Source organism: Anarhichas minor, unplaced genomic scaffold (genome assembly GCF_050575085.1).
Source record: "Anarhichas minor isolate MPS153535 unplaced genomic scaffold, ASM5057508v1 ptg000024l, whole genome shotgun sequence".
Classification (NCBI taxonomy): Eukaryota; Metazoa; Chordata; class Actinopteri; order Perciformes; family Anarhichadidae; genus Anarhichas; species Anarhichas minor.
The window spans coordinates 2934152-2949407 of NW_027466470.1; the positions used below are offsets into that span (position 1 = coordinate 2934152).

The following is a 15256-nucleotide window of genomic DNA, read 5'->3' on the forward strand; positions in this document are numbered from 1 at the left end:
GGTTGGGAAAACATCTAAACTAGAACCTGAACTTTTTTGGGGCTCATAACATAAAAATATGAATATAATATGTGTATGTACATTTAATGACTGGCTGGGAGTGTGTGTGTGTGTGTGTGTGTGTGTGTGTGTGTGTGTGTGTGTGTGTGTGTGTACAGGTTAATAGACTAATAAAACAATAATTAATTTAAAATGACATAAAATCATTACAGACTTGCAAATATGCACATCAATCATCATGGCCGTGCTGATGTGCACCTACTGTGACCTAATGACCTGAACAGGAGGTGTTTATCTACGGCTGTGTGTGGGGGGGGGGGGCTGTCACAATGTCAACAGGCCGAGTGTTGTCTCCTTCATTAACACTCACTAACATCCACCTCGTCTCATCACCACCCTGCTCTGAGTCTCCAGCATGGCCCCTCCCTCTGTCTGTCTGTGTCTCACCTTCATTGTGACCTGAGAGGAGACGAGCTCAGGGTGTGTCTGCCCCCGAGCTGACTGCTGGTAAGTGTCTGTGGTTTGGACTTGTGGGGGTGGGGGGGGGATCCTGTTTCAGGGACTGCTGCTACTTTTATTTGGCTACTGTGTGAAAACTCCGAGTCCAGTTGTGGTGATTTTCATGCTTTGAATTTAAACAGAGGGATCATGTGTCACATGTTTTGTCTTTGTCAATTTCTTGCGATTTTCTGATTCAGAAGAATAAGTCTTAAGGTAAATACAGTTCCCATTTGTCCAAGCAGAGATGAGCGTTTTATTTAACCTTTTATTCATGCGGTACATCATTTCCTGCTTTGGCTGAATGAATGAATTCCTCATACATCTGATGTTTAAACTTCATCAAGCGTATCACAAGAGAGACATTCTATTATTACTGTTATTATATTTCAACTGTAAGATCCTTCAGTTCAAACATAAAGGATGAAACTCACCGTGACTGGATTGGATAAAAGAAAAGTTGTGTTTACTGTTTCATCTTTATACCTAATTTGATTTATCACATTTACATATTACGTAAAGTGTGTTTGATTGAACTTGGATGTTTCCATCCATGTTTTATTGCTGGATCGTAATTAGAGATTATTACTGTTATTATAAAGTGCAGCATATAGTGTCGTAAGTGTTTGAAATGTGGAGGACCAATTACATGAAATAGACTGATCTGCTTCACAGCTCCTCCAACATCTCCCATTCATACATCTATCTTGCATCAGCACCACAGGCAGTTCAGCATCATGAATGTTTAAGTGAACACAGAACAGGTCTTCACTCTGGGAGTGTAAAACTTCCAAACGTCCCGGAGCCAAATCAGCTCTACGAGGGATCGAGCAGCTTGTTCTGGAGCCTCACACTCTGTAGAGCCACAGTGTTGCAGTTTTAAAGGGTCTAATGAGAAAACCCAATATTTTTCCACTTACATACGGATATTAACGAGCAAAATGTCTTTCCAGAATCATCGTTCTCATTATTCTGGATAGAACCGTTTTCATAGGGACTATTTCTTAGGTAGAAAGGTGTTCCAGTGAGAACTGTTCACAGCTAGTCTTTTAGGATTATCCTTCCAACCCTTTAAAACCTTTTATGCCTCTGCGTAGGAGACATTATGTGGTCCGTCTGTAGGGACGTACGTACGTTCTCATAAACTCTATATCTCAGGAACACCTTGAGGGAATCTCTATAGATTTGGCGCAAACGTCCACCGTGACTCAAGGATGCAATGATCAGAATTTGGTAGTCAGAGATCATTCTGAACTCCAGAAACACATTTTTGCCATAACTCATGACTTTATGTGCTAATTCTGACATTTTCATGCAAATGTCTAATCAGATAAAATGACCAAGGGATGACATTATGAACAGATATTGATATAAACTGCAACTTGACTGGTTGGCGGTAATTTTAGTATTTTTCTTTTTACATTTTAGATAATGTACAAATGTTTATTCTATCCCTAAATTGACCCAAGAACATGAGATCAATACAATAATATTGAAACACGAAGCATCTCTACCCAGTGCACGTTTCCACAGATGTTATTGGGCGCCATTGTGTGAGATATGAATAGATAGATGGAGCGATGACGAGGACCTTGAAAGTTAACCGGGCTGCCATCTTGCTGTTCTCAGTCAAACACCAGCAGCAACGGTCAGGGCGGGTACAGCCAGCCGGGGCGCCACTCGGTGTCGGTCGAGGTTCAGATGCAGCGGCAGCGACAGGAGGAGAGAGACTCGTTCGCCCAGGCACAGCGGCAGTACAGCTCCCTGCCACGGTAAGAGTGACTGTGTGTTTCTGTCTGTCTAACGATCAATATGTGCTACGAGATGGTGTGTGTGTGTGTGTGTGTGTGTGTGTGTGTGTGTGTGTGTGTGTGTGTGTGTGTGTGTGTGTGTGTGTGTGTGTGTGTGTGTGTGTGTGTGTGTGTGTGTGTGTGTGTGTGTGTGTGTGTGTGTGTGAGAGTACGTGTTGAATGTTGTCGTGTTCCTCCTGTCTGTCCAATATGAGATGTGTCCAGGAGGTTGTGACTGTGTTTGCATCTATTTTACATCCGGTAATTTAATGTAATGTCTCTCAAGAAGTGATGGGTGTGTGTGTGTGAGAGAGTGTGTGTGTACGTTTGTGCACGCCTGTTTGATCATGTCTGATTCATTGTAATAGCCAATGTACAGTAATGATAGCAGATTTTATATATAACATCTGAGTAAGAAAAAAGGGTCACAGCTGGTCAGTCAGACCACAAACCTACACACACACACACACACACACACACACTCAGCCTCAGAATGGACGGATCATGTTACCCTATCACACAGATCTGACATGATTGCTTTCCTCTCCCTTAATGTAATTCCCTTTGATCCGCATGATATGACTGCCTGTTGTTCCAGGAAGTGTGTGTGTGCGCGTGTGTGCGTGTGTGTGTGCATGTGTGTGTGTGTGTGACTTTTTTCATCCATTGTAGGAGAAAATACCATTTTATTGTGAACTGTCAAACAAGATGTCTTCCAAAATTGACAGGGACCATCACCATGACCCAGCCCTCATGGACCTTCAGTCCCAAAGTCCACGAGGTCTGAGGGGTTTTCACACTGTCCAGTCGAAAAAAGGCTTGAAGGCTCTCTCTGACATTTTGAGTCCTTTGTGCGCACACAGTTCGCAGTCTGAGGGAAATGTCCTGCTGTGACGTTAATCACGGGTTAACCAGGGGAAGCCCAAAAGCATCAAACAGGAGGACTGGCACGTTGGTCAGCTGGCGTACTAGATTAACTCAAATCAATCAAAGCAGACACCTGGTTTATGCATCAAACACTTCTTTGAATTCTGCTTAATGTTGCTGCTGTGACAAAAACAAGTAAATGTATTATTTGTCAGTTATCGCTTGTCCACTCTGTATCGCAAGATCCATTCAAATCAGACTTTCACAGGCAGTCCCTTCATTTCCATGAAGAAAGTAAAATAAAAAAAGCCCTAAACCTACAATTTTATATCACATGATTTTTGCGTCATCAAGGTAACATGATATGTCGCCGCAAAGTGCTGCTCATTTCCTATTTACACCATGTTGAGCCCTTGCAGCATCTCCCACTCAAGCACTTAGCAGGTGACGTCAGTGAGGCCCCTGAGGGGCCTTAAGGCCTCAGAGGGCACACCGGGATTGGGCCCTCGACTGTTTGCTCGTGTGTCACAGGGTCTCATCAAACATTGGTTGCCATTTGTGAAGCAATTTTAGATGTTCTCTCAGGAATGATAAAGCTGCAGTATGAGTAACGTCAGGTCAAGTGTATTTATACCGGAACACAACCAGAATCCCTCGGCTCTTCTATTCTACGTAGGAAGTCTTATGAAGTTCAGAATCAGGGGAGGTTTTGAAGGTCTGGGGTGATGTGATCTCTGGTGTGGGGGAGCAGACGGGCAGCTGAGTTGGCCTCTTTTTGGGTTTTCTTGAATCAGGCGGGAAGCGTCCAGGAGGAAATGTTATTCAGAGTTATTATGCTTCCCTAAAAGCGTCTGTAATCACTCTCTCCAACTATCAGACGGCCCTGCGAGGTCAAAGCAGGCCGAGCCGTCCAGGTGCACATCATCAGCTTGCACTTACCATACAAATACAACATTAAACACATTATCTTCTATTACCTCACCAACGTACCCTAATCCACTGTTATCGACATAAATCCCTTCCTTGATAAATATTGCAGGCAGCTTCGCTGAAAGATTAATGAACTACCGTCTCGCTCCAGCGGTCAGAGGCAGCATCCTGTGGCCGCGTCCCTTCGCTTCTCCACTAATTTCCATTAAGAAACTGCTCTGTTTGGATAGAACCCTGCTGTGGTATCTCTAGAACACCAGCTATTGTTTGACTTAGAGCATACCATCGTGTGAAATCAGAGGCTGAGACGGAGTAACTATGGCGTGGCCTCGATGGGATTCATGGAGGGACGGAATCATTCATGGGAGCATGACCGGATTGCGAAAGGAGACGTGATTAATGGCCGCGGCATTCCTTTAAAAAGCAGCTTTCATACTCAATAAAGGTCAGATCCCTTCTGGGCGAGACCCTTTCCTAAACAAGGAGCTGTAAGTGAAAATAAACCGCTGCCATTTGAAAGGAGGGCGGCGGATGAAGTGCTCCTCATATTCATCACCGACAACCGCCACTGATCTCCGAGCCAAAGTAATGCCATCGCGGGCGACCGAAGGCTGACTACAACAGCTGCAGTGGCATTTGGCCTCTCTCCCCCCCCCACCATGTCTTTTTGCACCGCACTGCAACCTCTCAACAAAGTCTCCCCTTTTCTCCCCTCTCAATCTCACTCCGTCACCTTCCAACCTTTCTGTTTTATCATCTGTCATGTTTCAAAGTGTGCATGCGTGGAATACAGAACTGTGTACATCATTCTGTTTTTACCACACATGTACTTTGCCCCCCCCCTCCTTGGCACGGTATCTGACAGAGGGAGTGATCTGGTTTGCATTTGTCAGCTGGGGGCCAGGACCAGGCTTTGGTCTCTTTGTCAACATATGAAATGAAATCAGATGTCGGGGATGCCTGTCTCTGAAAATTGGAATCACTCAACCGTGAGCGGGAATAAACCTGGGCTATGTTCTCCTATCTCACCGATCGGGAAGCGTATCCATTCCCAATTGCGTCCAATCTCTGCTGAATAAAAACAAAGGGTCTTCTCTATTCTCATTAAGGTGTTTTTTCTTTTTTTTCTCCCCTTCCTACTCAAATCCAAACACGGGAATAATACGATTTCTTCACAGCTGGCTGATAAACCTGCTAATTATGCATGGCTCCAAGTCAAAAGCCCATTGATGTTTCTGTGTGTCGTCTTCTTCTCTCTCTCTGCTCTAATTTTTGCCATTTCCTCGAGATAAATGAGTGGAGCTGTAGTAGCTTGGGACACTCATGCATATCGTATGGACTCACACACACATACACACAAAAGCAGAGGCTGCCACAAAGAGGCCAGCCAAGCAAAAATGAGAGGCGATGTCACACATCTGGATTATGTTTTTTGCGGTAAAGGGCAGGGCATCCCCTCCGAAGCATGACAACTATCCGTGCCTTTTGAGACAAGTGTCAAGCGTCAAATACCCAATCCAATACTAAATCCATTGCGGACAAGATGGTCGCCTCGTTTTTTTGTCCACCTGCTGAAGGTCTGCTGCTACTGTCTGTCACATCCAATGGTTCTTTCTGTCCGTCTCGCAATGGGCCTAATGGGCTGGAAGGGGACTTTGACATGGTTAGCTATGTTTTTACTGCGGGGCGGTACTTGCCCAGAGGCAGTTTGTGAGGCTGTAATGGTTCCTCATTTTCATTGAATGTGATGTCTTGGCTACCATGCAACTGACAGTATAACCATGTTTCAGCAAAAACACAAACACTAGTCCCTCTCCCAGGAGGTAATGGCTTTTGAACAAACATTATTGTTGCTGGCTATATTCTTCCCACCAGACCAGGTCCCAATATGCTACTTAGAGGGTTCAAGTTGTGTGTCATGGAGAAATGTATCGGCACATTATGTGTAGTTGTTTGAAACTGCATCATGTCTCGCATGTATAACATTTTGGGGTTTTCTTCAAGGGTTATTAGGGTGAGACAAATCATCGATGTGTCATGTTCAAGTAGTATTTTTTGGAACCAAAAGTCAAAGCCCATCTCACCTTTTCCTCTCCTGTTTCCTGACTCCTCACCAGGCAACCCAGGAAGAACCCCAGCTCCATCTCCCAGGACTCGTGGGACAAGGCGTACCCTCCCGGCGATGTCTTCCAGACAGCAAAGGACAACCCCAGGTACTCCAGCTACCAGGGCTCCAGGAACGGCTACCCGGGCGGCGGCGGGGTCAACGCCCGGGTCCTTCTGGAGGCCCAGGAGCTCCTGAGGCAGGAGCAGAGGCGCCGCGAGCAGGAAGCCAAAGGGAAGCTGATGCAGGAGAGCAGCTATGAGGGGTACCCTACAGCGCGCCTGAAGGACCCAGCCTCCCCAAAGGGTCCGTACCGCCATGATGTGCCGCCGTCGCCTTCGCAGTTAGCGAGGCTTAATAGAATTGGGTCGGAGAAAGGAAGACTTTTTTATTCTTGAGGAGTATTGTTGGACTGAGGGATGAAGAGCTGAACAGAGAACTTTTGCCACAGGAGCTAAGGGGATTACCTTGAAGAAACAAGTAAAAGTGGACGCTGCAGTCCTTGACAGAGGGACAACCTAGAGGTCTTATAGCTTAGCGATGGTCTTAGAGGTAACCAGATGTGAAGTGTGCTCAGTATGTGGGTGTTTGTGTTCAATCCCCCACCGTGCCGATGACCTATAGTCAGTCAGTCGCTCACCCTCCTACAGACATGAGACGCTCAGTGCCTTCTCCGATGCTCGTTCACAGTCGTCCAGGACTCTGATTCATCAAGATCTGGCGCCGTCATGTACTGACAATCAACCGGGCAGACCGGCAAGTGAGTGGGCGTTCTTCTGAGCCCATGGGGAGGCGTCACTGTCTGTGTGGGTTTAGTGTGTGGGCATGTGACAAGGTACATGTTTCACAATCAGGCATTCGTGTCGTGGCTTTAAAATAGAAAGTGTCCCGTGGGGGGACTCGTCCCATCGGTCACAGTGAAGTCTTCACTTCGCTGAAGTTAACATTCGACCCCTGCTGACGGCGTTTCTCTGCATTCTGTTTTCTCCTCAACGATCGCGAGCTCTCTCACTCGAGTACTTCCCCGGGGAGAAGAGAAAACACGTATGAAAGAAGCGGGGCACAGTGTGCGTGTTATTAATAAAGAAAAGCCCCCCTCATAAATGATTCATATCGTGTGTTATCTCCGTGGAGGAGACCCAGGCAGAGAGGGTAGACAGCTCTGATCCTCTGCCTGGCCCCCCTACACCGCTCTGGGCTTGACTCGCTGGCCCGCCTGCCTGCCTGTCTGTCTGTCTGTCTGGAGCTCTGGCTCCCATCCTCCTCTCGTTCTCGTCGTCTCTCTGTTCATTATGTTTCTTTCTTCTACCTCAACACCCCCACCTTTGTCCTCCCCTCTCCTCGCTCATCTCCCACCTTCCTCTCATGTCGCCCCTCCCCTTCCCCTCACTCTTCCTCCTGCTCACCACCACCATCCTCCTCCTCCTCCTCCCCCTCCTCCTCCTCCACGTCTCCAGAGTCAGACTGCTCTGAATTTTTCATCACAAGCCACCTGCTGCCTGCCAGAGCCAAAGAACGCTGCCACCAGAGGAACCGACAGAGGGCCCGGCTTCTGACATAAAGAGAGGAATAAAAGCACAAAAAAGAGCCAGAATAACGATGGGTAGAGAGACAATAAACCTGCCAGTGTGAGATTAGCTGGAGCTTTTCTCCCGTTTTTTAACAAAAGGCAAAATTGTCCTCAGGAGTTAATTGCTTTCAATTGCTGTAATTGCTTTCTGTAATTTTACCTTTTTAAGCATTTAGCTGACACTCTTCTCCAAACATTTAGAGAAATGTTTCTTAGAACTGCTTTCTTCCAAAAGAAATTCATATTTCTCAGTGTGGTCTGTAAATTATCCAGAGCAGATGCCGGGTCTCACTGGAATCAGGCAGTGCACCATTGGTCACATACTCACAGGGCTAGTTAGCCACCGAGAGCCATGCTACCGGTAGTCAGTCGCAATCACGGCCACAAAAGCTCTCAGAGCTAGCTAGCTTTGCAAACTGACATTCAGCTGACTTGTAACTTCAGTCACAATACATTCACACAGTTTATCCAAAAGACGCATTTGGACCATCGGATGCTGTCTTCTGACCATGCCTCCTATGAGGAGCAGCTGATACTACAACAGGAGAAGGTGCAACTCAACAAAGCAACAATACCTTCCACCATTCAGGAGAACTTGTGTGTGAAAAGTTAAATTTCATGCAAACGTTTTCACACAGATTTAATTGGCACAATGGGAGCCACAAAAAATAATGACATCCACTGAGCTTGGATGGAGACCAAAAAAAAAACCTGACAAATTAAACCAAAACTGAAGTGAAGCGACCCATTAAGCCAGTGACATTAACTATGATTCATGCTAGCCCAGTGACTTGTTGTAGTTATAGGTCGGAAATATGTAAATATATAGTTGAGTAATGTCTTGAGAGAATAGAGTCGATCTCCCTCTGTGTGTGTGTTGTAAGTCGCTCTGTTGTACCACACTGGCTAGCAGACGGCCGCCGCTCTGTACCGATGCATCGTCGCTGCAGAAGCGTGGCGCCCACCCTCCTGTTCCCCCTCAGGTTAGCACTGTTAGCACCGTTAGCTCTGTCAGCAATACTGCCGTTGTTAGCACCATTAGCTCCAAGCCTTCGCTTAGCCGTCGCCATGTTGAGAGCCGTGTGGAGGCAATACATGTGCTCTGTATTCCGTTTTGAGTCACACAGCCCACCGCTGTAATTGTTGCAGTAGGTGGCGACTGATTCTGAACCTGCCCCTCTTTGACATCACTTATGTGTGCGACATGACGGTCTCCGCCTGTAAGCGAAGCAAATGAGATCGAGCTGAGGTCAAACTTAAAACAAAAGGGAAATACAAAAAAGAAGTATAAAATGGCCATCACTGAGCTGTGGAAAACAAACAGGCGGTGCGTAATTGCCCTTCACTCCTACACACCCCATATGCAGAGTGAAGCTGCGTGACATACATTATCTCCCGGCAGTTAATGGAGGCCCTTGCTGGGAAAGATGCAGGCTGAGTGGGGGTAATAAATGATGATGAGAGTAAGAAGATGAAGAAGAAAAGGCATTATTCCAGCGTATAAAGCGTTCACACGACTGATTTAAGCTAACTAAGATGTCCCTTCTGCATTGTGCATGTACTTGGGTGTAATGACACTAACGCACTATGAAAACTGTTACCAAATAAGATACGAACTGTGTAGGTGAGTTTAAAACAATATCTGTACTCTGAATGACTTTTAGTGAAAGTGTTTGGTTGCAGTGGCCAGCACCTCCTGCTGTGAACACTAGTGCGTCTCCGAATGCAGAGTAGCACATGTAGAAGGATGTATTGGACTTGTGCTCTGAACGTCGTGCACGTCGCTGTTCAGCTGTCCGGTTACGGGGTCAGAAAATCGATAAGTGCCTGATATTATATCACAATATTTTACACAGAAGAGGGACACAATGTGATTCGCTTGTCAATGACACTACAGCACACAAGCTACAGTTGTGTTTTTAAACATTTTTGATATCATACTAAACCGTGTCATTTTTGGGGTACTCCTTCCAGAACCTTTTTTCTTTATTTTTTGTATTTTATTTACAAGAGCCAACACTTTACGAGCGGTTGTCAGTGTATTTGTATCCCGTTTGACATTGCCTTCAACCATGCTGTACCATGATGTGTTTTAAAGTATAATAAGGAAGCTGATGTGCAATTGTTTTTGTTTTTTTTCCAGAAAACTTTTACATGATATATTAAGAAATGTATACAGCCACTTTTCCTGTACATATCAAATTTAGAATAAAACGGACGGCTGTTCCGCATCCTGTTTACAACCTCTGCCTGGTTCTACCTTTTCTTTGCTCGGCCCGGCTTTGAACCGGGGATCACACACGAGTCTTTTAATGAAGCAGGAGGGACTCGGTCTGCCGTCAAATGTCAAATCTGTCAGGTCTGGCTGCTGATGTCTTCTTCTGAGACCGACAGGCGAGAAGTCGACGGTGACAAAGGAGATTATATACGGAGTGAAACATCATTGGTTCCTGTGGGAGAATCGCACAGCAGCTGATGTACAAACGTGACTGAAGACCAACATTTGGCTTCTCTGCAACAACCGTGTGGCCGTGTGGCCGTGTGTGACCGATCTGTCGAACACACTGCGGTAATCTCCCTAAACGCCACTGAGTTTCCTGTTATTAGGTCCAACCACATTCCCATTGTCCCTCACAGGGGATCTGTTGAGCAGCTCCCTGCTACTGTTTTTGTTCTGAAGGTCAAAGGTGACGTCCTAACCAAATACCATTAATGCTGCTTAAGCCAGCCGGCTGTACGTGTTGGAAGAAACCGAAAAATGAGAACAGAGGGAAAAGAGGTGGAAACAGAGAAACCCCTCTGCCTCATCCGGTGCTTTTATCCTTCACGACAGTCTGTTCTCTTGATTGACTTCATTGTGTGTGTGTGTGTGTGTGTGTGTGTGTGTGTGTGTGTGTGTGTGTGTGTGTGTGTGTGTGTGTGTGTGTGTGTGTGTGTGTGTGTGTGTGTGTGTGTGTGTGTGTGTGTGTGTGTGTGTGTGTGTGTGTGTGAGAGAGAGAGATATCCAGAGGGACTTGTACATGCAGAAGATTGTGTCGTCATGCCTTGGTCCTATTCAACCTTCAGAACATTTCCTTTAAGGTGCACTGAGGAAACACGCGCACAGATGTTTACGAGGACGTTTGGCTCTCCCAGGCGTGGATTTACAAGAACACAGGATGCCGTTTGGTCCGTCTCAGTCCTCTTTACATTTGTATTCAAATACCGCTGAAGTCTGGAACATGCACAGGGCCTCCTTGGTTTCATCCATGTGAGACAGACAATTTATGTGAATATATTCAACAAGCAGGTGTGCCTGGGCTTCCTCTCTTAGCATATATCTTTGTCATGTGCTATGCTTATTTTAAGGGCAGTTGCATGGTAGCGTATATGAAGTTTTAGGCCTCTTTGTTTGAGCATATATGCTAGTCTTCAATACACCAACACACAGACAGACATGGTCCCCAAAGGATGTATCAAAAAGGCTTTGGTGATCCCCTGATTTTTAATCTGGCTCCATTTGTATGTCGATATTTTAATTTGTCCAATGCATTGTTGTTTTAAGCATAAAATGTAACATAACATTGTGATTCCCATCAGCAAATGTTAGCATGCTAACAGGCAAAGCTAAGATGGTGAACGTGATAAACATTAGACCTGCTAATCATTAGCATTTTCATCTTGAGCGTGTTGGAATGCACTCTTTAGCTCAAAGTGAAGCCTCCCAGAGCCACGAGCAGGGCCGTATTGTTGTGAGTTAATATAATGTATTAAAAGATGTATTACATTACATTGCTATTGTTATCAATGATGTTTTCATTGTAATGATGCATGAAATAATCAGAGCGTACCATGTGTTTGGCGCGATGTCCAAAGTCTGCGTGCAGAGGTTTCTCTAATGAAGGAGTTGTTTCTCTTGGCTCCAGCATCACTACCACACTCTTTCCATCAGCTTGAGGACGACTCTGATCTCTCGCCAATAAAAACCCTCTAGCAGGTGATCCTGCTCGTGTTACAATCGCCTGGTTCGGCTCTCTGCAAAGAGCTTCACACTGACGTCCAGTAACATCGGCGATAGATAAGAATGGCAGCTCTCCGGTGCATAAATGAACCTCAATCAAAGCAAGTCTTTATTAACGCTAAACATCAGGCTGATGTGTTTTCGGCATAAAAGCTTTCATCTCAGCATCATGCTCGTCACGCTTGGCCAGGTTTTTATAATGTCTGAGAAAAACTATAAATAGTCCACATAAATCTTGAACACTATTAAATATAAGCAGAAATATCCTTGAAACCTGCTGGTATGGAGTCAAAAGTGTGTCACTTTACTAGTGTCAAATTATAATCAATGAACACATTAAGAGAATTCTGGTTAATAATTAGAATTTCTGAGTCAGCCTTTAAAAGATAAATTTATAATTGCATTTTGATATGTAATTGCAAAACAAATTTGTACATGCCTCATGCACACTTATACATGTACCTATCTAATTTGAACTCAGAATTAATTCGTTTTGAATTAGTTTTTGTAGTTTCTATTTTGCCTCAATTTAAAGATGTGCCTTCTAAAAATAAATGAATTCTAACTCAAAGAGCCGCAGCAGCAGTAGCGCTGATTGACCAGCTGGTACGTTGGTGGGGCCAATCAGAATGTAATGATCATTTAGCTGCATAATCTAAATGCAAATATAATGAATCAATTCACAATTGCTTTTTAAACTCAGTTAATTATTTGATTTCAATTATACAACAAAAAAAAAAACTGTACTTACTTCAGTGGCAGAGTCCAGATTCCACACGTAGCTTTGAAAATGAACCGTTCTGTAAAGCGCCCTGGACCAGATCTCACAGTTGCATCTTGACGACCTGCTAACAACACAGTGACACACGTACAACAGGACCAGCGACATCCTGCTCTTGAGGCCAGTAAACGTTACCTTCTGTATGATTTCTCATTCTCCTTTAGCAGCTCTGCAACATTTTAATGCGCTCCACATCACCCCCGGAGCAATGCCACGCATCATTTCAACCGCAGCCCTTCTTCTGTCAACAGAGAGCCACAACAAGAGTCTGCTAAACCTTTTATTTTACAGCCACCGCTGCCATCCGTGCACCGTGTCGCCATTAACGCAGCCTGTTATTTTGTGTAATGTCACGCTCGCCTCGCACAAGAGGGGCGGTTAAGCTATTGAGCTTACTTGGAGGTCGGATAAGGGCCTGTGAAGAGGTGACACCTGTTTCTGCTCACTTTCTTTTCTTTCTTTTTTATCTTCGACGTTCATGCACAGGATGGAGATCGCACAGATGACACCATCCTTCTGGAATTTGGAGACGAAGCTGGAGAAGTTGCAAAAGCTGGGGAAGACAGGAGACCGTAAATTGAGATGGGAGACAAAACTAACGGAGGAAGTTCTCCAGATTTAACCTCCTTTACACTTGTTGGACATCTGGAAAGAGTTTGCTTTTCTTACTATGGTATCATAAATGTTTTGACCCTCTTAAATACAACGCAGACTCAACAACCTTGTGAACGCATGTTGACATATAGCACGGATTGAATTGAACGTTTGCCCATGTTTATTAATGAATGTGTGTGTTTTTAAGACCTCTGCAAAAGCAGCCATTCGCAGTGGCTTTGCTAAAAGAGAATTATCTGTATAGAATGTGAGGAATGTGTTATTGCAGTGAGAGGAGATCCTTATGTCATTGCCCTCTTTATCAGTATGTGTCCAAAACAAACATTTATCAACTCTAGTGCAAGTAGCGCATTCCCTAGTTCTTACTTTTGTACTTTTGCTTCCTAGAATTAACCTCCTAAGTTTCCTGGAACTGTTGAATATTTTAAAAAGGGTTAGTGTGGCAGTCATTTGGTGTTTTTATTTAACATGTATCTGTTTTGCAATATGAAACTAAGCTCTTTTAGTTGCCTTGCCTCTCCTGGTGTACAGTAGAGATGTATGTCTCCAGAGAAAGGGAAGCTATTATCAAAGCTGTATCTATGCTTGGGCACTTCACTGGAGGAGGTATAACTTTTATTTTCTTCTGGACATTCGGGCTGGATCATCGGTCTGCTTAGACGTAGTGGGACATTTGGGGGTAATGGCAGCATAAAGCTACGGTGAGAGGGAAAGACGGACAGGAAATGGTTTTTGAAGAGAAACTAAAAGCAAAGACTCAATAATACAAAGACAGCAGAAAAAGAAAAGTTCTCAGGGTGGCCAAGCCGCCTGAAAAATAAACACAACCCAGCACTATCCTCAACACAGGAAAACTAAACTAGGCCCAAAAGCAACGTTTCTTTATTGAGCAACATTATACTAATAAACTCCCTAAATCGGAAACCACAGATCTCCATCGAGCACGTAGCATCACCAGCACAGACGGGGAAAAACAACTTCCAGGACCCACCGAATCCGACAAGCATTGACTCCGACAGGATTCTGTTCAACTTCCCTCGGTCAAACGCTCCATGAAATTACTCTAACACGCCCTGCTCTCCTCTGCTTAGCCCAACTTAGCCATGAAACCCCCTTCCTGGATTTCATGCCTCCTGTAGCCGGACAATGTGCCGTCTAATGCTGGCGGGTTCCCAAGTCGTCCTCAAAGAGGCTGAGTGGTTCAATAAAGTATCCTGGAGGAACTCTGTGCCATCTGAAAGGAATGACATGTGCATGAGTCAGATCAAGGTTGTGCGTTTAGTTGTAGGAAGGCCACAACCCGCAGACTAGTTATTTAAAGGAGTGAGACTGCACTTAACTGACATGGAGCTATTTAAAATTACAACCACAGAAATAGAACAGGAATAGAATGGACATTGAACAGTTTTTTCTGTGGTTATTGTGCTGTCACAACGGGCTGGTCTTGCCTTCGCCAAAAGCAGTATTAGATCGAACGCAGCTCCGGAGACGGCTGGCTAGTTAGCTAGGTAGCTCGTCCTTCTCCAGAGCAGAGGGGGGGGGGGAGCGACGGTTTGACCCAGCACTTGGCACCAGCCCGCTGTCTGGCACATATTCTGTGAGAAAGTGTAGCATTAAAGCATGGTGGAATTAGCAAGCTAGCTAACTAGCCAGCTGTCCACAAGTTGGTTAGCTAGCTTGACAATTCCACTATGCTTTAATGCCACACTGGTTACAAGACATGAGCCAATCTTCCTCATCTGGCGATATAGCAATGTGCATTCAAGAGTGAGTGGACGAAGCATAAAATTGTTTAATATTAGTAATTTATTCTGGTTCTCTACGCTTCTTAACATACTACGTCACTGCAAAACCTAACCTCAGTGAATCTGCGACTTGCCCTAAGTCACTTTACTTTATACGGATGTAAGCCCACGACAAGTGTCAACGTGGTAACAGTGCACATCAAAATGGCCGCCACTCTGACGATCCTGCTCCATTGATGTAAATGGGAAAGTGCATTCTACTCCTATTCTATTTCTATGATTACAACCATTCAGCTCACATGAGGCGAGATCTGTGATCTCTGCTGAGGAAGACAGCATTACTTCCTTAGCAATGC

The 15256-nt window shown here is 44.9% G+C and overlaps 1 protein-coding gene across 1 annotated transcript in view; it reads left to right on the forward strand.

Moving 5' to 3' along the window:
* Positions 1-10491, forward strand: part of pard3ab (par-3 family cell polarity regulator alpha, b) — a 205572-nt gene extending 195081 nt beyond the window's left edge. Inside the window, exons 25-26 of the mRNA XM_076098178.1 lie at positions 2128-2270; positions 6203-10491. Coding sequence (XP_075954293.1) covers positions 2128-2270; positions 6203-6587 — 528 coding nt within the window. The 3' untranslated portion in view covers positions 6588-10491. The remainder of the gene's footprint in view (positions 1-2127; positions 2271-6202) is intronic.
* Positions 10492-15256: the final 4765 nt, after the last annotated feature.